Below are 24302 nucleotides of genomic sequence, written 5' to 3' on the forward strand. Positions count from 1 at the left end.
AATTGGAAAAAGGTTTTTCTAAATCATTATGTGCATTATTATTATTATTATTATTTTTTTTTTTGGGGGGGGGCGTTGTCTATCACAGTTATCCTATTCGACTGGATGGTTTTTATAGTGTGGGGTTCCGGGTTGCATCCCGCCTCTGTAGGAGTCCATCACTTTTCTCACTGTGTGCGCTGTTTCTAGTAGCACACTTTTCTGCATGAGTCCTGGAGCTACTTCAGCATCTAGTTTTTCCAGGTTCCTTTTCAGGGATCTTGGGATCGTGCCTAGTGTTCCTATGATTATGGGTACAATTCCCACTGGCATATTCCATATCCTTCTTATTTCGATTTTCAGGTCTTGATACTTACCAATTTTTTTCTCTTTCTTTCTCATCTACTCTGGTGTCCCATGGTATTGCGACATCAATGAGTGATACTTTCTTCTTGATTTTGTCAATCAACGTCACGTCTGGTCTGTTGGCACGTATCACTCTATCCGTTCTGATACCATAGTCCCAGAGGATCTTTGCCGAATCGTTTTCTATCGCTCCCTCAGGTTGGTGTTCGTACCGCTTATTATTATTATTATATTATTCGGGTTTCAGCTTAACATCATCGTAGTTACCGTTGAAATGTTTTGAAATTTAATGAAGTACCTCTTGATGTTAAATCCAACGGTAGCTTTTGGTTAGGACTTTTTCTGTTCACATGTCTTGAAATGAACTATTTATAACAATTTTTTGCTTTATAAACGGAAGCCCAAAAGAACACAGTGTAACTGGTCAAAGAAATTCAGAATTTGAAATGTAAGAGAAGGACTAGAAAGAAAGTTTTTTTTTTGTATGTAGCACAAAGTGTACGCGCTAGTCAGTGACAAATTACGTGCCATATACAGCTGGCAGTGCTCTCTCTCTCTCTCTCTCTCTCTCTCTCTCTCTCTCTCTCTCTCTCTCTCTCTCTCTCTCTCTCTCTCTCTATATATATATATATATATATATATATATATATATATATATAATATATATATATATATATATATATATATATACAGTATATATATATATATATATATATATATATGTATGTATGTATGTATGTATGTATGTATGTATGTATATATATATATATATATTATATATATATATATATATATATATATATATATATATATATATATATATATATATATATATATGTATATGTGTGTGTGTGTGAGAGTGTAGAGAGAGAGAGAGAGAGAGAGAGAGAGAGAGAGAGAGAGAGAGAGAGAGAGAGATGATGGGTATGGTAGGTATAAAGCTGGAGAGAAGCTGCATCAATGTTTCTACATTGATGTTTCATTCATGAATTATGTAATCAGTCTAACAGTGGTACCAGATTTATTTTTCAGTGAAGCTGTTGTCATTATCTAGAAGAGAAATATATATTATATATTATTTATATATATATATATATATATATATATATATATATATATATATATAATTATATATAAATTTCAGACTTGAAAGGTATAAGTAATTGCTTGCACATACCTTACATACAAGAATCTCTAACGTCTTTTTTTTTTATCTCTTTGCAGATCCCTTCCTCAGTACCCACTGCTTTAGCCAAGACCCTGAAGAACATAGCTTAATCTGTGACACCGCCTTTCTCCCCAAAGAAAAGAAGATGACCCTGATACTTCCTTAATTCTTAATGAGTGCCTATAGTTGTAATCATCACTTGTAGTGTTGCTTGCGTAGCAGTGTATGACAGGACTCACAAAAGGACTGGAGGTTGAGTAAAGAAAACCTTCATATATGGTAAGAATATAGATTGCTTTGACTGCTCTGCTGTACTGCTTGCCAAAAGGGGGAGGGAAATGTGAAAACAAATTTTGACTGAGGAGAAAAAGAGAAGACGCGAGTGGAGTTCTTGCCTTGATATATTATAAAGGGCCGTCATAATAAATTCTGAATCAAAATTATAAGGCTTTGGAATCAGTGTTTCACATGCATGCTTTGAAACAAAAGCTAGAAGTGTTTAGAAGTTGAAGCTACTCGGAAATCGTCCTGAAAGTTCTTTCAACTTTTGTTTTACCCCTAAACCTACTGGAATGTATACAATAAGATTAAAAGCAATCATTAGAACATCGAATATTAGTGCATTTTAACTAGATGATAATAAAACACAAGCAATAAACATCTAATTTCATATCTGCTTTGAAACTACAATAAATTTCAATAATTGCAGCCAAGTGAAATAAATTTTTCAACGGAACTCAGTCACACACTGAACTAAATTCTCTAGGAGGGATTATTATATTGTTACGTCATTCGTCGAAATAAGGAAATTAGTAACCCCAGGTCTATGAAAATTGTGTGCCATTAGGAAATAAGAAGTCTTAAGATAAGTGAACATTCCAACTTCCCTGTTTCGTTTTTGTGGTGTCCCTTCAAAATCTGTGAAAGAAGGAAAGGTCTGTTTAGCTCTAGATATAGAATCTCGAAGTCAGAGATCATAAAATTAAAAATAAATTTAAGCTTAATAAAAAGTCTGAAAGCCAGATTATACTTACATGTGTTCAGTTTGAGTGGCCTCTTGATCTGCCGTTCTTTTTCGTGCATAGTTTCTGACGAGGCCGATTGATTCCGTCACCGGAAGGCGAAGGACACCGCAAGGCGGAAGCAAAAGCAATGAAAGCAAGGCGGAGCTAATATTCCAGTGACCCAGTCTACTCCTCGGGTTTGAATGCAGACTGCCAACCCGAACCTGATATATGGGCCGTCGTCCGCCCGATTCCAGTGACTCTATGGAGCCATAGGAAGAACCAATGACCTTGCTCATTTGGCCAATGACCTTGTTCATTGGACCGAGACAACGAGATTGCCAAACTTCTTCCACCGCCTCCCAGCGCCCCGCCGATCGCAGCAGCTGTCATTAGGAGGAAGTATAAGCTTTCGCTGGTGGGATAAATCCTATACCGTGAAGTGCCCTCGAAGGAACAGACTTATGAATTCTGTTAGCCATGCGGTACCCCAGGAGGTGGTTGACGCTATGGACGTGGCTCTGCCTCGGATGTATCGTCATGAACGCGGACGGCATTTCTGACACTATGACAGAAGAAGAAGGTAAGTGGCCCATATTTTGATTTATTCCTCAATAAAGTAATTTTGCTTCTTCCTACCTTAGATTGTTCTGGTAGATTATCGTTTTTGTCATTTGTGTAAGCTTTTTATTTGTTCAAGGAAAAAGTGACTTGTAGAAATCTTACTATTGATTTTATGTCATTTATGACTGCTGCGCTTGCGCGTTAACATTATAGGAGATCAACGCCCTAGATTGGTGGTTTTCTCTTCCATGTTTTTATTTTTCATTCACAGCAATAAATCATGGTAATAAATCTGCGTGGTTACTGATATGTGTGTTATTAAGCAAAGAAAATTACTTAATATGCTTCTTAGTCATAGCAAAAAAATACATTATAGATTTTTTTAATTTTATATTTTGTTCATTTATGTATTTATTATTATTATTATTCTGTTTTGCACATTATTCCTCAGACATAGTATTTTAAGATTTCCTCTTAACATACGTCACGTCAGTTTTAGTAGACCCCCTTCCCCTTCCCATCCAGGACGGCCAACTAGTGCTCCATCGATATTCGGGATAGTATCAGAGATGTATCTAGCTTGCGTTAATATCCAATATTGACTGCATATTTAGTGGGTTCCTCCGTGCTTTCATGCATATTCATTTCCGATACCAATTACGTTTCAGGGCCCCAGGATTCTCAGAGGCAGTCACGATGGCACCGCCCTTACCTAGCTTTAAGGGGACGTTTTGTAGATCTTATTTCAAATTTGAGTTCTGGATGGATAGCAGACAATATGTAATGCATTTGTGCTCAGATTCTACAGCAAGGAGGAATTAAGGATAAGTTGATCAGTAGGAAGTAGATCAATTTACTTGCCCATATTTACGAGCATTTATGGCTTCACTTTTCTATGCTATGAGCCATTCGTATTACATTAATTAGTTTAAATAATTTGAATAATTTGGTATTGTTTTGTAACGATGACGAAATGTTCGGAAATCGAAGTGATGCGTTCAGGCGCCAAAGGATCAATAAAAGATCGAACGAGTGTCCTGTGACACCGAAGGACTTTGAATGATTTATTATCATGGGCCGGTGCTCGCTAACAAGCCTCCAAAGAATAGAATGTCCATTTTGGGAAACAGAAGAAAACAGTTTGGGGAAGAGAAGTTTATTTAAATTCAGGTGGAAATCGTATACGAATATGCAATCAACAGTTGAATGAATTAACAGTAAAGCCTAGCTTATACTTACCAACGCCAAAACGATAAGCCTGTTGCCTAAACTTTTACAGATTTAGAATAAAAGAAGTGAAACGTCAGCAAAAGCAGTAGTACACTTCACTTTTGTGAAATTTCGTGTTTTTGTGAAAATCTGTTTATTTCGAGGAGTTTTTAAGAAGACCAATGATAAGTCGATCCTTATTAGAAACAAAAAAAAAACAGTATTCCCACAGCGATAGGACAAGAGATCTGACGGATGTGACCTTATCATCTCTCTGTGTAACGTTTTTATTAAACTTTTAAGAGTTAATCTCTGTCTCTTTCAAAGACAAGCAACGTGTTTTCAAGTGGGGACATGGTAAGACATTGCTTAATCATTCATGTCATGGTTTACTAGAGTTAGGACTTGGCCTCTAATGGTTTACGCTGCTTTGCTTTTTCTTGTTTGCACAGATTACTTATCCAGATCTGTTTTAAAGTTAATAGCAACTTTGTATCCTTTCATTTAGCCGGAGATAGATCCACCAAAAATTGCATCTTCTGTATACCGTGCCAACATTGTTAAGACATTTTATCAGGTTAATTAATTAAACTTTCGAAATTAAGTATTTCTCAAAGGTAGGCTTGACTTTTGCTGGAGAGATATTTAGTAGTAATACTCGGAACTCAAATGTTTTAAACAAATGGCACTGGACATGATTATTTTAACTTATATCCTCGCCGTTAGCACAGTCTTTATTTTTATTACGTTTGCCTTGTAACGGTGAACACTGGCGGAAGCCATTTCTATTTAGTCCGCTCGTTTAATGACGTCCTTGGTCTTCTAAATACGGACCAGTTGTAATGAGAAATTGCAGGCGACTGCAGTGATATACTGCATATATGCAGTCACGCAAATCGGAAATCCTAAATCTCGGTGTCATTAAGAGAGTCGCTCCCAAAAAAACGCACGATAATGTGTGATTTACCTGTAATTAAGAATGATAATGTAGATATCAAACAGCCATTTAGTCTCCCGCATATTGTTTATCGATAGATTTGGAGCTTCATTCGTAAAATATTGCAGTCATTAATCTCCAGAAATGATATTTATCTGTAAAATGGTAACCTATCATTAAAAGATATATATGCTTAGAGGGGAACTTTATACCGTTTATGTTTTGTGTGTGTGTTTTTTTTTTTTTTTCGTAAGTGAACCCATAATTTCGTCTAATACCGCTTTTAGCTCTGTAGATCAGATGATTGTTTCATTTTCTATTGTAGCTGTGCACATAGAGGAACACATGAGCCATGCTTTATCCATAGCGCAATTGATGAGGTGTTTGTTTGTAATTAAGTCCAAGGATTTTCTGCTTCCCATTCTTGTTTTGATGTTCTTTGAATGCCAAAGTCAGAAGTTAAAAGTGTTTCATGATGAGAAGATGGGAACTAACATACTAAAATCTTGCCCTGCCCCTGTGAGAAAGAGGGAAAATGTGAGAACCAAGGACTTTATTTATAATGAGAGTCATTTAATTAATGATTGAGATGTGCGCGCCCACTAGCATGACCTACTGAATTGCGGAAGTAATTAGTCTAGACATGTCGTATTCATACCTGATTTCCTGGTATAAAAACATCCACCTAATTTACGATAAAATCATGCTGAAGCAATTAAATGAAGGCATGGGTTTGTGATTCGATTACTCAACAATCTAGATTTCATTTATTATAGGGACCTTCAAGTAAAGCTTTGGTTTGATTTGTTAGTATAGAAATGACTCACTGATTTATGCCAAGGTACCAAAGAAATGACGCAATGATATATGATGATGGAACATCACGGAAATTTATTAGCCAGGAAACCTAGATAATTAATAGCGTATAAGGAAATTCATTATATCAGTTTACATGGCCATTATTCCTCACATTTTCTCAGCACACACACACACACACACACACACACACACACACACACACACACACACACACACACACACCTAAAGCAGTTCGTTACTTTAGTGGCTGCTCTGACAACCATACATTTCAGCTGATTAGTTAAATCTATTCAATCTATTCTATGACCTGCATTTGTGCCCATGCTTACCTTTACCTGTTTATGACTTATCACAGTCCAAGTAAGGGGTACATTAAATATCATCTTAATTGCCGGCATGAACATTGCTTTCATTTAGAGACATGTTTATTGCCAAACTCCTCGGATAGAGGATATCTATATTATTATACTGAGTTTCGAAAGGGCCTTGCGGCTTTGGATTAGGGTCTGCTAAAAGACATCGTGATGAATATGAATTTAGATCTAACTTGACCACTGTAAAAAATTATTGAAGGTAAACACAATTTTGCCTCTTATGCTCCAATAGATAATAGGATGTTGGTAACAAGGAAGTGGGAAAATCCCTGACAAAAACATTTCAGTGGTATTGGTATTCAGTCAAGTACCTTATGAGAACACTACAGCGATTAGCCTCAACAGAACTCTAGAATACCTGTTGTTATATTTTCATTGTTGCGCACTGCTCGAAGAAATGCCTCAGTTTTCCATAAGTTTACTGAGTTATGAAAAGTCGATCAATGTATATATTTCTGTATGCCTTGCATCGTCTAAAACTGTCAGTTTAGAGCTACGGTAGATAGAGATTTTATTGTACAACGGTAAGCACTAATTTGATAGGCAAGTTAGGTTTCTCATTTGATGACTTTGCACAAACAACTTCTGTCATACTGTGATAAGGAACAATTAGTAAAGCCAGTAGAATGCAAATCTTATAGCCGATTTTGTAACATATACAAACCCATGTATCAAACACTGTTAAGGCAATCCTGTACATGATACGTTTGGTTGCATTTAAAAAAAATCAGTAATTGTAAGGAAAAAGGGAAGAAAAGATGTGGGTTTATGTGGACTAACTTCTTTATTTAATTATTTTATCCCCATCGGTATAAATACGTCAGGTGACAGAAATTCATAGGCATTCCGTAATGATGTGCATGTGTCAGGTAGGCTGTTGGGTAACGTTGCCGAATGTCGATATCGGAGGCTATGCGATTCAAATATTTGCTTCACAGGGACCAAGATTGATTTATAGATATGGCGAACTGGTTTCACGATGGCGAAGGTCAGTGACATAAATATTGATTAAGAAATCTCAATACTCTAGTGATGATCGTTGCAGACGCAGGAGCCTCCTGAACCACGTCATTCCAGAAAAAAATTACTGTCATGTAAATTCAGGGATAAAAGAGGCGACACTCATTCGCCTTGTATTGGTATTGCCTGATCTAGAGCGAAGATAAATATGCTGAAGAAGGAGACAGATTATTTCACCAATTATCACTGTAGGCATTGCTTAAGGTTGTTTGCAACGTCCTTTCGGCCCCTAGCTGCAACCTCTTTCATTTCTTTCACTGTACCTCCGTTCATATTCCCATTCTTCGATCTGACTTTCCAACTTCTTTACTATAAATTGATTCCTAGCGGAACTGCCAGGTTTTCCTCCTGTTACACCCTCCAAACCTTTTTAATTGTTAGTTTCCCTTTCAGCGCTGAATGACCTCATAGGTCCCAGCGCTTGGCCTTTGGCCTAACCTCTATATTTCAGTTCCAATTTCATTTCACTAATATTACCAGTGTTTAAAAGAAAATAACTTTCACTGCTTTGGTTTGCTGCTCAGAACTTTGAATCTTTTATGAACTGAAAGTAATGGTACCGTTAAGTTAAGAGTTGTGCCTAAGCCATTAAACTGCCAAGGAGGATAATCTATTTTAGATCTTACAAAAATATAACTGCTGAACTCAGATAGGTTTATATTGGAACCCAAATAATTCCATCTTGATCATGGGGATATTCTTTCACAAGAGCTGAAATAAACACATAACATATACCATGGGTATATGTTATGTGTTACTAGAGCCAAAATAAACCCATCCTAATCAGAGGAACATTCTTTTAATCACAAATTTAACAGTGGCTAGTAAAATGTGACAGAATTTTTCCTGGATCAAAACTAAATTTTTTAGCATTTGATTCTGCTGATTGAAACTCAGACTATAGGTTTATGTTTATCATCTTTTTAGCAAGAAATCAATTATTTTTTGCTCTATTGCATATCGACATTGTAATCTACTTATGGATTGTCATTAGAGCGCTTTGGTGCGTAGGAAAGTGACCGACAAGTGTAGTATTAATAACCTAGGGATTTACAACATTTTGTTCTTATAGATTACACTGGGGAATATTGACTAGTTTACCTTACGCAGTTTTTAGATTTTTGGTCTGAACTGTGCAGTGACCTCGAGAAATATATCCAATAATGACAGCTCAAGCCTATTGAACAACTGGTCTCTAGTCATTGCTCTTTGCGCTACAAAGTACACAAAAATGCCACCGTGAAACAGGTCAGCATAGGTCAGAATATTAATATTTCCGTTGTCCCTGGAATGGACCAAAGATTTCACGCAAAGAGGATGGACTTAAGCATCCGAGGAACTTTTTTTTCTGTAAGTGAAGCCTAATCTTCTCTTTAAAAATTCCATTTACGTGATTATTCAAGAAATATGATTAAATAAGTACTCGTTACAAAATTGCGTACAAGATCTGTAGCTGATCATTTATTGGTCCGAGCAGGCTCAGTGTCAAAATATGCAGGAAAGGTAGTTTCCAAGATGGCAGCCTGTTATGTCTCTAGAAACGGGCACATCAGTCATTGAGAATTAACGTCATAATTTCCAATATTTGAAATGGTGTAACAGTTCACAGATTTTGAAATGGATGTATAACATCTTTGAAATGGTGTTATAATTCCATTATTTCAAACGATGTTATAAATACTTCTTTAGGCAAAGGGTGTTACAGAGTTAACCGATCATTGCTTTATGCAGTGCAGTATAAGTAGGGTAGTCTCATGAGTAACTACTTGAATCTCTGCCCGTGAAGACAATTCAGCTGAATAATAGTGGACATAAGAGGATTTTATTCGATGAGGCACATGCTTGCTAAATGGTGGGTGTTGGGCTGGTTAAAGCAGCTTCAACACATTTTCTCCTCAGTGTGATAACAGTGCGATCAAGCGTCTTATAGAAAACTTTTATCATACCATATTCAGAGCAAGATGCATGTTGCTAGATGCAAAAACATTTCAGGTAGAATAAAATAATTATGGTTAATTGTAAAGTGGTGGGCGTTTTGGCTTCACTCTTGCTTTGTGACTTATCCATGAAAACAGTGCAGTTGAAACCAGTTACTAACAATTAAAGTACTGATTAAATATCCTTAAAGAATGCAGAGAAAGCTAGAAAAATATCACTACTATGGGGACCACCACTGATTAGGTACATTTGCCTAACGGTGGGTGTCCCTTGGGACAAGATGAGATTGTGTGTGTATATTTTGAAAGAAACTTGCAGTTTAGTATTCATCTTGGAAAGTTAATTAAGATTAAGGTAGCTCGGGAACCCAGGTGTTTTTACAGGTCATTTTTCGGTTAGTAAGCAACAACGAAAGAAGAGATATCCTGGGATTAATTTGGAAAGTTCCCACCTGTTCGTTCCCCATGCTCGTAAAATTCCTCTCATATTGCTAAGTGCAAACAGATAGTCAGGCTGGATATTCATGCTCTTATATTTGTTTGCAGTACTGCTATATACTGTATACATATTCTTGGGAGTGGCGTTTTTGTTTGGTGGATAAGCGGGATGTTTTATTTTGGAATTACTCTATTTTCTTACGACTTTTGCATTTTCCAATATGCTTTACATTCTAATGGCATGAAGGCCTTGCTGTTTGGTAGTAAATGTCCTGTCATTTAAAATTTTGATCTTGTTTTTGACTGATTTTTGACATCTGTTCATGAGTAAGTGTCTTATAAGTATGAATAACTTTTCGGTTACTGCCAACAATGGATTGCAGTGATGTCTTGTTGATTGTGTTTTACTATGCTGTTTTCTGAAAATAGCTGTTTCTCAACATCCCTTTGATATCTTTGATATTATCAGTACCCTGTGCTAGCAACTGACTTGTGGATGGTCAGTAGTATTTTGCCAGATAGATGGTTTCGATTTTAGAGATTTCGTACATTTTAAGTATTAATAAGGGGAAATGTTAGTCGTGGGACTTGTCTTTTTCTGTCAGTTTGAAACCAGCGGGAGCTGGGTGAAGTGATATTGAAGTTTGCACTAGGAAATTTGGATATATTGTGAAAAATGCTGAAGTTTATTATGAATAATATTTTGGAATTTTTGATAATTTGTATAAAAGTATGTAGGGTGGACCTTGGGATGGATGAGATGGCTCTCGCTCTCTTTTCATATAATAAAAGAAGTAATTGGTAACTGCTGTTGAATTATTAGAAAATATTTTTTTTCAAATATTCGAAAAAAATAGGCATGAAAAAATTATACTAGTATTCAAGAGCAGAGAAGTGGAGGAACATATAAAAATTTAATGGCTAAATCTAAATAAGTTTAGCTTATCCGTTTATCATGATTTTTATTTTGGCAACATTTTGTTTTCATCATAATAGTTACTTTCCTCTCTCTCTCTCTCTCTCTCTCTCTCTCTCTCTCTCTCTCTCTCTCTCTCTCTCTCTCTCTCTCTCTGAACAAAGCATCATTCCCTGGCCCTTAATTTACCTCGAGGAACCTTTCTTCCTCTAAGAAATCAGTGAAATGAACAAACAAACCGTTAAGAGCAGATAATTACCACAAGATTTAGCCAAGGGACAAACTGCATCATAACTGTTATTATATTTCTCCTTTTCATTACCCACCCTACCCCCAACCATGCAACATACTTCTTCCCCAACCCCTCCTTCCCATGCTCCACGCCCTCAAGCATACCTGAGATGATGTGCTTGCAAGCATAATCAAGTAAACAAGTGGCAAGGAAGAGAAGGAGAATGAGAGGAGGAGGTGGAGGAACAGGAACTTCCGCCTTCTGCCTTCTGCCAACTCCTTCAACCGTTTGCTACCCGAAGGACGTATCTAAAATGAATTGGTTTTGTCAGTAAGAACGACAATATCCTTATGTGCCGTTGTGAATCGTGGCCTTCGGTGTTATTTGTGTTTCCGCGTTTCCCAACATGTCTTGATGATGATGACAGCGGCGATGGCAGACAGAAATGCATTATGCACACCTTCTCTCTCTCTCTCTCTCTCTCTCTCTCTCTCTCTCTCTCTCTCTCTCTCTCTCTCTCTTTCAAGATTATTGCTAGAGTTAGGCCCAAATGGAAGGACTTAATTTATTTGTTTTGGAAGTTTACATATACAACTTCACAGCATATAGTACTTATTAAGGGGTGGGGCCTTAAATTTTCTTGTTATGTTATGGGTGTCATGTCTGTAGTAGGTTATTTAGGGGTGGGGCCTTAAATTTTCTTGTTATGTTATGGGTGTCATTGTCTGTAGTAGATCACTGTGGTAATAAGAAATAGCCATTTTCCATCCTATAATATTAAGATAAAAATGAAGATGAGATGTTATCTCTGTCAACTTGTTATATGATATCATTTGCAACTGTATGTTTCTTATGTGAATTGAAAAATCTTTTTACTTATTATACTTAGCTTTTTACTGTTCTGGTGAGCAGAATAGATCTCCTTTTAAATCTAAGTTAACAACGCAGCACTCATAAACTTGTCTCATGTCACATTTCTCTGTGGAAATCAGCAGTCGTGGGGTTGCTTTGACGACCTTCTTATTCCCTCTGTAATCAAACTTTGTCATTACTCCAGTAATTCCTTGTTTATATATTCATAAGATATACGTTCTTGTAAGCGCTGGTTGTGTAACTTTCTTTGGGGTTGTGACAAACTTTTTATTTTTTCACATTTTCCTTCACGGTTGAGTAAAGAACATTACATGGCCTGTCTTGTTGGTCTTTATATGAAAAATCTGTGCACGCGTACATACATATCAGAAAATTGTACAGAGGTAGATATTTCCCTTTGGAAGTATTTATGTTTGAAAATCTGTAACAAATTAAATACACTTCATGGTATTATGAAGCCACATTTTTGTTTCTCTGACTTGAAGCCGTCTGTCTTTGGCTCTAGTAATGGGATGGCGTTGAAAAACATTAAGAAGGACAACTCGGCGCTACAACGTCCGTTTAACATTCTTCTCTTAATACATTGTTCTTCAGCCATTTTCCATAAAAGTAGTTCCTATTGAAGCGTGAATAAAATCCTTAAACAATGTAGGTAGTCTGGGTGATGACCCAGATGGGATGTCCCATTTCGTTTAAAGAGGTGCCATGACTACTTTCCCCTAAAATCAGTATGTTCGTTGTTTTTTCATAAGTATTTTGCAGATAACAAAATTACGCAACACCATACTGGTTCCAAAAGGTAGTATGCGCTGATCACATTAGTTAGAGGAATGTCCTTCCTTCCATTCCTCTGTAAGAATCTTCGAATTGAGAAGCTTGCACCCTTACAGCCATTTATAAAACAATGGTGTGAAACATCCCATTAGCTCTTAACTTAATACATCCATTGGCATAAGTCCAAAATGTATCAAATTCAAATTAATATAAACGTGTAAGTTGCAGGTTTGATGCTGTATACTTGACATACTTCACGGTTTTACGGTTAAATGCAGAACAGGTGCTTTGATGACAATCAGAGAGGTACTCGAGGCATTTGGTGTTTTATTTCTTGTGATATTGCTGTTTGCTTTTAGAAATAGGATAGCCCTGTGTGCAGATAGTGTAACTATAGCATTAAGTGTTTGCTCACGTCATGGAAGTGGATGTCAGCTTGGACATAAATGTGGATCAAATTGGTAAGTAGTGTAATCAGACGCTTCAGATTTGTCATAAGGATTCCTAGATCTAGAGTTGATGGTATGTATGCAACATTGTCATATATGCCACATATAAAAATAGCAGGAAAGAGTCCCTTACATGAAGGATTAAGCTTGTTTAAATAAAAGAAGTTATTTTTTTCGGGATTTTTGTCTGGTATCAATGTTGGAATACTGCTTTATCTCCATACTAGCAAAGTCGTGGACCTTTTTCCCTGCAATGCCACTGTGGCTTCCGATTTTTTGAAAGACACCAGGTTTGGCTGTTTCCTTAAGTTTCATTTGAAACTGAACTGCTGTTGTTAACTTTAGTTTCTGTTGCTCTACATTTAGTATGCGTGACTCGTTTCACAGGGCAGTAATTGGCACATTTCGTTAAGGTGCACAATTATACGCTGTTCAAGAGCAGGGGACCTTCATTCTTCATCCTGCTAAATCGTAAAACAGGATCCCTTTACTCTGCTGAAATTGTCATATATTGATTTATTGGTTTATACAGTTGACGTCACGTTGAGGATGTTGATGCTGAAAATTTGAATGAGGCTGTAATGCTTCTCTTTAGCAGCGTGGAAAATAAACGCTATTATTTGTTTTGATCACTCAGTTACCTTGGATATATTTCGTTGTTTTTTTTATATGATGGTAATTTATTTCCATGATTGCTATATTTCTCTCATTTCAGTTTCTTTAATTATGTATTTTGTGGAAACTAGCTCAGCAAAGTTAGTGCAACTATGTTTATTGTATACCGTATACTATACATTTAAAGTGCTTTATTGATGATGAAAAGAAGAAGAAGAAGTTGTTGATGATGATGATGATGATGATGTAAATATTTGTCTCATTGTCATATTGGCTCATTGTCCATGACAATGAGTGAACAAACTGCACCATGGCAAAAATCGTGCTGTGGGCTGAAATACTCTCAGTTTGAAATGTTCATTGAGATCCCGTAGAATTATACTTTAGCCATCAAAGGAATTTTCATGCTTATAGATTCGTTCAGGTCACTGCCCAAATGTGGGATTAGTTGAATGGCGCACAGACAGCGTCACTTCTGTTTTTTTTTTACCATGTCTTCAAAAATGTATGAAACCTGAACGTACAGTTTTACGTGATGTGCCATTTTGAAGAGATGCCATGAGGTTTTGATTTGGAACGATGTTCCAGGGAAATATTAAACTTTTGTTCGAATTTATTGTATTCACGGCAATATCTTCGTCCATTTTATATGAATTTTGCCCATTTTGCAACATTACGACCTTGAAAATACGTATGAACAATCGTTTGATTCAACTAATCTTGGGACCGTTTGTGTATTTCTGTCAAATCCATATGCTCTTCGCTGGACGAGTCGGTAGAGCTGTGGAGTAGCACTCGCTAGGCCCGAGTTCGAGTCTCCGACCGGCTGATGAAGAGTTAGAGGAATTTATTTCTGGTGATAGAAATTCATTTCTCGCTATAATGTGGTTCGGATTCCACAATAAGCTGTAGGTCCCGTTTCTAAGTAACCAATTGGTTCTTAGCCACGTGAAATAAATCTAATCCTTCGGGCCAGCCCTAGGAGAGCTGTTAATCAGCTAAGTGGTCTGGTAAAACTAAGGTATACTTAACTTTTTTTTGTCAAATCCGTGAAGATCTAATATAAAAGGCATTATTATAAGAATGATAATTAAATAAGCATTAATTAATTGGCGGTGAAGTCTAACAATAACATTAAATAACAGTAATAATTACCAGTGAGTAGAATGCTGTAAGAAACATCAGTTTTTTTATGACCTTTCTAAGGATGTGTCCACACTACAGTAAAACATGTCATAAACACATTTCTGCAACGTATCGCCTACATATCACAAAGTTGAATACAAGTCACCAACTTGGTAATCCTGACCAGCGCTTCATACGATTATCCAGAATTTGCCAACGGTTCTTTCTCCAATTACGGTCTTGAACTCGTGTTAGAAGTGGTTGTGTTATGTAAGCGATAAATTACAGAGGGATGGTTATGATATGTTTTACTGCGGTGTGGGCGCACCTTTAGGCTTTCGCGTCTTTTTTTTTTTAAGATTATTCTGCTTTCACTTCTCTTTGACCCGATGCGAATGATAATACTGATAATAATATCTCGGTAACTGGCAGGAAACCCTCTTGCGTTTAGGTATTTTGTTTATCAAGAATACACCCAGAAATCTAGGTAGTGTGCTGACAAACACTAATTCATAATAAAGATTCCAAAACAGTGTAAAGATGTTGGTTTAACCTAGACGCAAGAAGTATTTCCCTTCTTAACCACGAGAAACTCTTCTCTCCAGCTTTCGCAAAATATTGGCAATGTAGGAAAGTTCGCTGTTTTGGCCGCCAAGCTTTTTTCACTTCCCAGCTAATTAGTAATTATGCTGTCGCGGCGTGACGGCGCGCTCTTGAAAGTGTTAATCATGCTGCTGATGAAATTAAAATAGGTCGTTTTATCGCGAAAGGTAATGCGGTAATGGAATAAATGGGATAAAGCCAAGTGTCAGTGTTCATATTATTATGCCTGGTGGGTCTCATGGCGAAAATAATGCAAATTGTTTTAAGTTACGGAAGTAATTCAACTTAGCTTGAGGCTTGGGTCTTTGTTTATCGGAAGGGTCATGATGGCGTTACAAACTAAATTAAGTTTTTTTTTCTTTTTAAGTATCTGAAATGCCTGCGAAGGATCTGACAGTTGACTGACCACTGTGAGGTATACGATTGTCAGTGTTATTCATTTGATAGATTTGTAAAAATAAAATGACAACTGTCTGGCAGCCAAATTTCATATATATATATATATATATATATATATATATATATATATATATATATATATATATATGTATGTATGTATGTATATGTATATATGTATGTATGTATGTATGTATGTGTATGTGTGTATGTGTGTGATATGCGTGTGTGTGTGTGTAATAAATTGTTACATGACACATATTTCAAACGTAAAATATATTTATATGTTTTCAAATAAAAAGGCACAATAACCCATTAATATCGAGTTCAGAATACCTACGAAACAACTAGCACCCAAAAAGGATTTACATACAAGTGAACTTCCCTGTCCATGAGTTCGAGCCAATGCATTTTGGGCTATTTGTTGTTCACAGTAGACCTCATGCACTCAGGCATCAAAGCACACAACGAGAATTCTCTATGACAAGTACTTGTACCCTGTTTAGTTTTCGGACTTCTGTCTTTTGAGTTGACTTCTTTTTGGGTTGGTATATGAACCCTGGCCAGGGTAAGCATAATTATGGTATATAAATCCTTTTGTATGTAAGTTTTTCCAAGGCACAGTGATTTTGTTGTTAATGGTTTAAATTATTTAGTGTTGCATATATATATATATATATATATATATATATATATATATATATATATATATATATATATATATATATATATATATACATATATTATATATATATATATATATATATATATATATATATATATATATATATATATATATATATATATATATGTATATATACATATATATACATACATACATACGCATACAAACCGTGTCATCGTACAACGATCCTAATTAGGATTTAACAACTACATCAGTTTGAATTAAAAAAAAAAAACTTATTTTAAATGCCACTGTGATGATATTCGTAATCGTGAGCGTTTATTTACTGAAAGCCAACTTTTACAACGAAACTCATTATGCGAATATGAGTTAATTACCAGGTGGTAATTACTGTTGGCTTAGTTGGTTTCTTTCGTAGAAGAGACTCATTATGATTGGGGCGGCTTCCCTCACCTTTTCTCCGTCATCACTGTGTCTGTGGGATTAATGCTAATGTCCGACGGTTATGATTCGTACTGCGGCTTAGCCTTTTATGTTGAGCCTTTTTTTCTTTACAGGCCCAGATTTTCTTTTAGGATTGCCTAAAGGGAGGGCGAACTGTCACCGGGTTTGATGTCTATTGCTGTCATGGAGGATGAAAATTTTCTTGTCTTCCTTTTCTGTTAGAGTTTAAGGATGAAAAGAGCTGCGGATTGTCCGTTTTCTAGATATATTATTTCCACCATGGAAGTTATTCTTGTTTCTTCTGCAACTTGGTGGAGATGGTGAATATGCATTTTTTCATGTTGAATTTAATTTTTTCTTGTGTTTGAGACTGTTCACTGTCATCACCCTTAAGATCAGTTGTAAATTCACTATTTTCTTCTTTACAAGTACACGTACAGTACTTGCATGGGGTCACTGTGTCGAGCCTCCTTGTCTTGCTCAGTGCAGCTGATGCTATTTATCTATTATTTTATTAGCAACCTTGTGCAAGCTGTAGACGACTTTTAGTCGAGTTAAAATACACTTCAGTCCTGCGGATATTTATTTATAGGGTGCGTTGTTATCAGGGTTATAATACTTTTCCAGTTAAACGTTCGTTGTAGGCTTTGTTTGTTGTATAAGGTGATCACACAGTATTCATTTAACGAGCATTTCATTCTTGTAGCAGGTAATTACTTCTTGAATAAACACCTCATTATCAGATTACTGAGCTCATTTGGTTTCCCCACGAATAATATACGTATTCTTATCCAGCCTCAGTCTGTGTAGTGTTATTTGTTTATCATTTATTTCTTATATTTGACCTTTACTCGCAAAATCATATGATTTATTAAAAGCATTCTTTTTACCACTCGATGGAATTTTAGATCTTTCAATAAAAAAAAAACTCTTTCTTCATCTAGTGTCCCGACATTATTTATCCATTTTATAACTAAATCATGTTTCATCTGTATCTTATACCTTCTGATATTATTTCTTTATTCTTTTGTTATCTTTTGATTTAATTTTTGTTTTTTTATTTTTCGATGTTCCTTTTCCCTCTCTTTACTATCCCTGTCTTCGTTATTAGCTATTTCCCCCTCTGCCTTCTTTTTACAAGTTTTTCTCCACCGTTAGAGGTGAAAGGAGGTTAATTAAAGGACTAAATCAACGTCATCTCTGAGGAAAACTGGGAGAATAAAATGGAAGTCAAACAGAGGAAGGATTAAAATAATACGAGAAAAGAAACTTCTTGAAGTTGTCTAAGAAAAAGATAGAATGAAGACTCCTAAGAAAGAGATGGATAGTGGTAATAATGTTGAGGAGAGAGATTAAAATACATTTGTGCAATGGGACACACGCCATATTTACTGGGCTTTTTCAGATCCAAAGGCGATAACAGAAGGTAAATACAGTACTGTTAAGCGAGGCTTTTGATTATTATACATGTTTACGGTCAGTGAAGGATATATAATGTATATATATATATATATATATATATATATATATATATATATATATATATATAATATATATATATATTCATATATAAATGTCTTTAATATCAATTCACTCGGAAAATAATATATTTTCATATATGTTACTCAAAGGAGAATCTTTTAGTTGACAATAAGTTCGTCGTTTCGTGGGCTGATGGCCGTGTGGTTTAATGCGCGTCACTGTAGTCCTGAGTTCTTGTCTTCCGTGGTTCGAGCCCACGAGACGACGAACTTATTATCAACTAAAAAAAATTCCCCTTCGGGTAACATATATAAAAATATATTATTTCAGAGGTAGAGCGAATTGGATATCAAAGGACATTTGTCGCCTACTGCTTGTATATGAATCACGGGGATGTGATAAAATTCATATATATATATATATATATATATATATATATATATATATATATATATATATATATATATATATATATATTGTGTGTGTTGTGTGTGTATATATATATATGTGTGTGTGTGTGTGTGTGTGTGTGTATAAGCTCTCAGCCTCTTCATACCAAGGAGAGACCTCGGATCGAACTTGCGCATTTAAATGGCCTGGGCTTGTTTCTTGAAAAATCAGCCGTGCCCCAGTCGTCCTAAAATATGAATTAGGTGATAAGGTGATTAGTGAACTCTGACGTGTCGTAAAGACATGGACCAGCAGCCTAAAACTTGAAAGGGACTGGAAATGTTTTAGGTCTTTGGAGGGAACACCTAAAGATGAAAGGATTGTAAGCCGTTTTTTATAAAAGGTAGCTTTTCTAAATTAGATGCAATGCAAAAGTACATGCGCCATTCATCCTTTATCAGCGTTGAATGACCTCATAGGTCCCACCGCTTGGTCTTTGTCCTAAATTCTATATTTTATCCCTGAATCATTCATCCTTTAACTGCAGAACCAAGGGGACGTAATTATTCAGTCAAGAGTTTCAGTAACGACGAACATTCATGAGGGTGTTCAAAAGCTGATAATTTTTCCGAAATGAAAGGATGATTTTTGTACATTTGCGAAAAGTATAAAGTATGGTTTTTATGGCAAGGTATTGTATCAATGCGATTGTTCGATCTGACTATAACACGACTAAAGCGAAGCGCAGTGTTTTATAGTAACAAAGTAATGCGATCGTCTTGGAAATGTGACTGCAGACTAAGGGTTATAGCTAGGAATATAGAAATAGAAAACGGTTATGCTCGCCTGAAAACGATGATCAAATGGCCACGGATTATCTCGTAATATTATTAAAAAGACATTTGTATACAAACAGTAGAACTACGTGCAAATATTTTTTCCTGTCCTGGATGAGATGCCATTAAAGTAAATGTAGTTTTTTTAAACTGTTTAAAAAATCTTTCCACAAAGTGACCAAGTTACACAAAAATTGTATTATAGTGTATTTTATTTATTATAATGTCTGAATGGAATGCAATGTTTACAGATGAATTCGAGAATTTTCATTTCCCGAATGAAAGGAAACAGATACATAAACAAAACGGATCTATTATTTGTTCTGAATGAACGAATGAAAAAAATCTCCAGTAATTTACTTTCGAAATGAATGATGGCCGGATAGTTTGCAAATCTTTTTCACAAACTGAGTAAGCAATCGGCAAAATAAACTTTTTTTTTTTTGTAGACTGTCCATCGGTCAGGCGAACGACTGGGAAGTCATTCATCCCCGACATTTCAGGGCGAAATAGTTTATACCCACAGTGCAGTGTTTCGGATGCTTTTATTTCCAATTGTATTACTTGATACGTTTACGCATATCTTTTCATCAGTGAAGGAATTGAGTTGTTTAAATAAATGTTCATGTATTTCAGTTACAAACTAGATTACACATAATGTGCAAACGTATGTATATATATATATATAAATATATATATATATATATATATATATATATATATATATATATATATATATATATATATATATATTATACATATATATATATATGTGTGTATATATATAATCTTAAATTCTCGACTTCCTCGCAATTTCATTAAATATAGGTTAATTTAGGTTGATTTCATTTTCCTTTTCATTAATTGATTGGTTTACTCTTACCTTTTCATGCGTAAAGAAATTTAGGTTTCTTTTAAAATAAATGTTCAAGAATTCCAGTTACAAATCATATTACACATGTACAGTCATTACATATATATTTATATATATATATATATATATATATATATATATATATATATATATATATATATATATATATATATATATATGATGTATGTAACACCTTAGCTTCACATATGTACAATCATATATATACATATAAAACTTTTATTTACACGCTAATATCTAGAAGCCTGTCTCCGATTAGAAAATACTCATAAGAATTCCAGCTGGTGCACTCGTTCGGCAGTCGAGACTGTCACTTATCAGACGACGGTGGTCTGGTAATCAGTAATGAATTATTCAGATCTAGTAAAATGTACCTGAGGTCGACTAACACACGTTTGTGCGTCCTCACTGAAACCGCTTGTTCATTGCTTCTAATCCTGCTCCAGAAAGTGAAAGCGTCTATGACTATTTCTCACTTGGATATAGACGTGTGGAGACGAACGTGTCCAGAAGTGTGAGGAAGTCGGTGAGTTGATAATTCCTTCTGAGTATAGAAAATATATATTTATACATACACACATACATGTATATATGATATACATATGCATATGTATAAATATATAAATATACTTATAAATATATATATACTATTATATATACATATATGTACACACACACACTAGTGGATCCAGAAAAATTTCAATGAGGGGCACCAATTTTCATATGATGCACACATACCTACATATATATATATTATATATAAATATATACTGTATATATTATTTCTATAATAGATTTTTTTCCTATTTTTCTATTTCTCATTTATGTTTTTGTTATTTAAATCTTCAGTATTATTATTTTGTCATTATTTTTCATGGGGAGGGGCCACGTGCCCAGGTGCCACCCCATGGATCCGCTAGTGTGTATATATATATATATATATATATATATATATATATATATATATATATATATATATATATATATATATATATATATATATATATATATATATTAGTAATAAGTGCAAAATCGTTATCACTCACTAGCTTTCCTTATCAGTATGATGTTCGTTGTAATTTTCCAGTAACTTTTCATTTATGGGTTGTCATCAGCACAACCGTTAATCTTGAAGCCAGTAATTGAATCCTGAAAGTTTCTTTTTAGAATCATTGATAGGCTGAAAACATCATTGTATTTCTGACAATATGTCTTTCCCTTACAAAGCGTGGTCCAAAGAAAACTAAGATTTTCTTCACTGCTTATTGGCAGTGCGTGATGACAGTGTCATATCGCATTCTAACATTTCACCGGGAGTTGAAGTGGCAAGCTATCCGCAGAGGCAACAACCATACGTTCTCCATATTTTTCCCCTAAGCACTGTATTTGGTAGTGAAGTTCCTGCAGCGTTCATTTGTTCCTTTGAGAACTCATTTCGTTTATCATTAATTTGACTCTTCACAAGTCATTCCTGTGGGAAACGTCTAAGACGGGAGAAACGGAAAAAACAGTAATGAAAACTGGAGCTACCAAGTTCGACCGTCTACTGTCAAACGCGTCGTTTGAGTTGTGTTTCACGGCCAAGGTAGTGCTTTAATTTTTAATCGTAAGCATCTTTTGAGACTAGTCAGAGGCCCTTGTTCCACGCGCATACGTCGTGTTAACCAGTTAGTGGTATTGTTTCAAATGTATGTCCCTGTCAACCAATCAGAGTGGGAGTTTCAAATGGAACGTTTCATAAAAAAAAATAAAAAGAAAAATTGTCTTCCCGTCGGTTTCAGATGACGACGTCCCACTTAATTAAACTTCGATGAAAGCGTAGAGGCGGAAAGATTTTTCATGACATTTTGAGACTGACGTTAACGTGACATTTAACTCTAAACGGGTTACTGAGAAAGGCATACAAAGATGTTCAAGTATTATAGAAAAAAATATTCTAAGAGAATCTTCAGAGTTAATTACCATCAGTAAAATGTGTGTAATAGACTCTTTCGAGTTAATCATCACGACTGAGATAGAATGTATGCTCTGCTCGGTAAAGACAAACAGTAATGCATCCAAGGTAATCATCGGGGGTTAGGACGGTTAGAACGAGAATTAAAAAGATTACGTGATATACATATTAGAGGGAAATTATTTATTAACGAAAGTGAGAAAAGTCCATATATGTCCAGAAAAAGTTTCCATGGAATAGAATTCAGAGGGAAGAGAATAACAAGTAAATAACCACAGAATTTAGCCGATACATATATACAAAAACTCGGTTATCGGTTATCCATGGCTCTTCAGAGAAGCATTCCAGTCTCCATTAAACTTCGAAGCATCAGCAGGAATAACAGTCACAGGGAGACTGGTTCACATTCAGCATTGGGGCCCTTCAAGGAGAGTTGGACCTACTTTCTCGAGAGCCTCTGGCTTAAAATGCCGGTAATGGAAGCTTCCTAGAGAAATAAGAACGATTGTAATTTGACCTTACCCGATATTTTTCGGCGATGGCTTACAAAGTTACCATAAGGGATGTGGAAAGGAAATGACCATTTCCTGCAATTTTGTATTGAAAGACTGAAGAACCTGTGAGGCTACTGGCTATCAGACAGAGGAAAAATACTACTTGAAACATGTAGACCATATCGTTACAGGCACACAGCTTTACAGTGTCTGTGTAGCTCACCGCAGCTGTAAGCTTAAGTGAGGATCTTTCCTTATTGAAATATGTATATATGTACATGTAGCTAGAAATTTCCATATTTTTTACTTCCTCTACGTAACATCTGGATAAATTTCAAACTTGGAACACTGTAAGTCTTTGGTAAAGGGAATATAATTTTGTAAACTGTGATGTTTAACATGTAGTGCAGATTCACACCAATTTAATGGCTTTCTGATCCGTTGCCTTCCTCGCATCTCAGATCTTTACGGCCCAAAGGGAATATAACCAAAATGGGATTAAGAAAAAACTTCCCAAGAACAACGAGAATACTACTACTTTTAAATTAAAATACCTTCAGTCTCATAAAATAAAGCCCCAGTAGCTGGAGTTTGGTCACAGGTCCAAAGTTTTACAAAAAAACTTTCTATACTTGCAAGTGCAGTGGCCGATGAAGTGGATAGCTAATGGGTTTCTTGTTTACTGGAAGCATTGGATAAATTGCTGGTAGGTTTGGAAGATAAGAATGAAAGAAAGCTTGAAGGCAAAGGTAGTATCAAGTATTGTCAAATGTTCAAAGTCAAGTGCAGTGTTATACGCTGCAAGCAGTCGAGTCGGAGCACGTTACGAGATCGGCTAATCGCAACCTCGAACTGGGTGGAGGTCAGCCAGATACCAAATTCATTATCACTTATTGATCTGTTCCAGAACTATGTTAAGATTAAGAGCAATTTTGTTTCTTCTTCTTCATCTTCTTCTTCTTTTATTATTATTATTATTATTATTATTATTATTATTATTATTATTATTATTATTTGAAGGGAGTAAACCCTCTTTTAAACAGGTCTTATTAAAAAGGATGGCTGTATTATGCGAATTTATCTTATATAGTGTCTTTTCTATCTTCCTTATGATTCGCTTTTCAGGCTCAGCTATGTTAGTCAGCAACTGGCCGATATTCATGTTGGAAAAGGATAGTGTGCGGAATATGGGAAGTCTTTTATTAAAATATCCAATCAGAAATCGTTCCCATCGCTGGCCGATATACATGTTGGAAAATCGGCCAGTTGCTGACTAACATCGCTGAGCCCGAAAAGCGAATCATGAGGAAGATAGAAAAGACACTATATAAGTTAAATTCGCATAATACAGCCATCCTTTTTAATA

At 35.4% G+C, this 24302-nt stretch overlaps 1 protein-coding gene across 13 annotated transcripts in view; it reads left to right on the forward strand.

Annotated features, from left to right (window-relative positions):
- Positions 1-24302, forward strand: part of LOC136837493 (uncharacterized) — a 1465013-nt gene that overhangs the window by 918287 nt on the left and 522424 nt on the right. For all 13 annotated transcript variants that reach the window (XM_067102285.1, XM_067102289.1, XM_067102292.1 and 10 more), the window contains one exon: positions 1570-3100. In XM_067102285.1, the coding sequence (XP_066958386.1) occupies positions 2998-3100 (103 nt within the window). In that variant the 5' untranslated portion in view covers positions 1570-2997. The remainder of the gene's footprint in view (positions 1-1569; positions 3101-24302) is intronic.

The sequence above is a fragment of the Macrobrachium rosenbergii genome, chromosome 59, assembly GCF_040412425.1.
Source record: "Macrobrachium rosenbergii isolate ZJJX-2024 chromosome 59, ASM4041242v1, whole genome shotgun sequence".
Taxonomy (NCBI): domain Eukaryota; kingdom Metazoa; phylum Arthropoda; class Malacostraca; order Decapoda; family Palaemonidae; genus Macrobrachium; species Macrobrachium rosenbergii.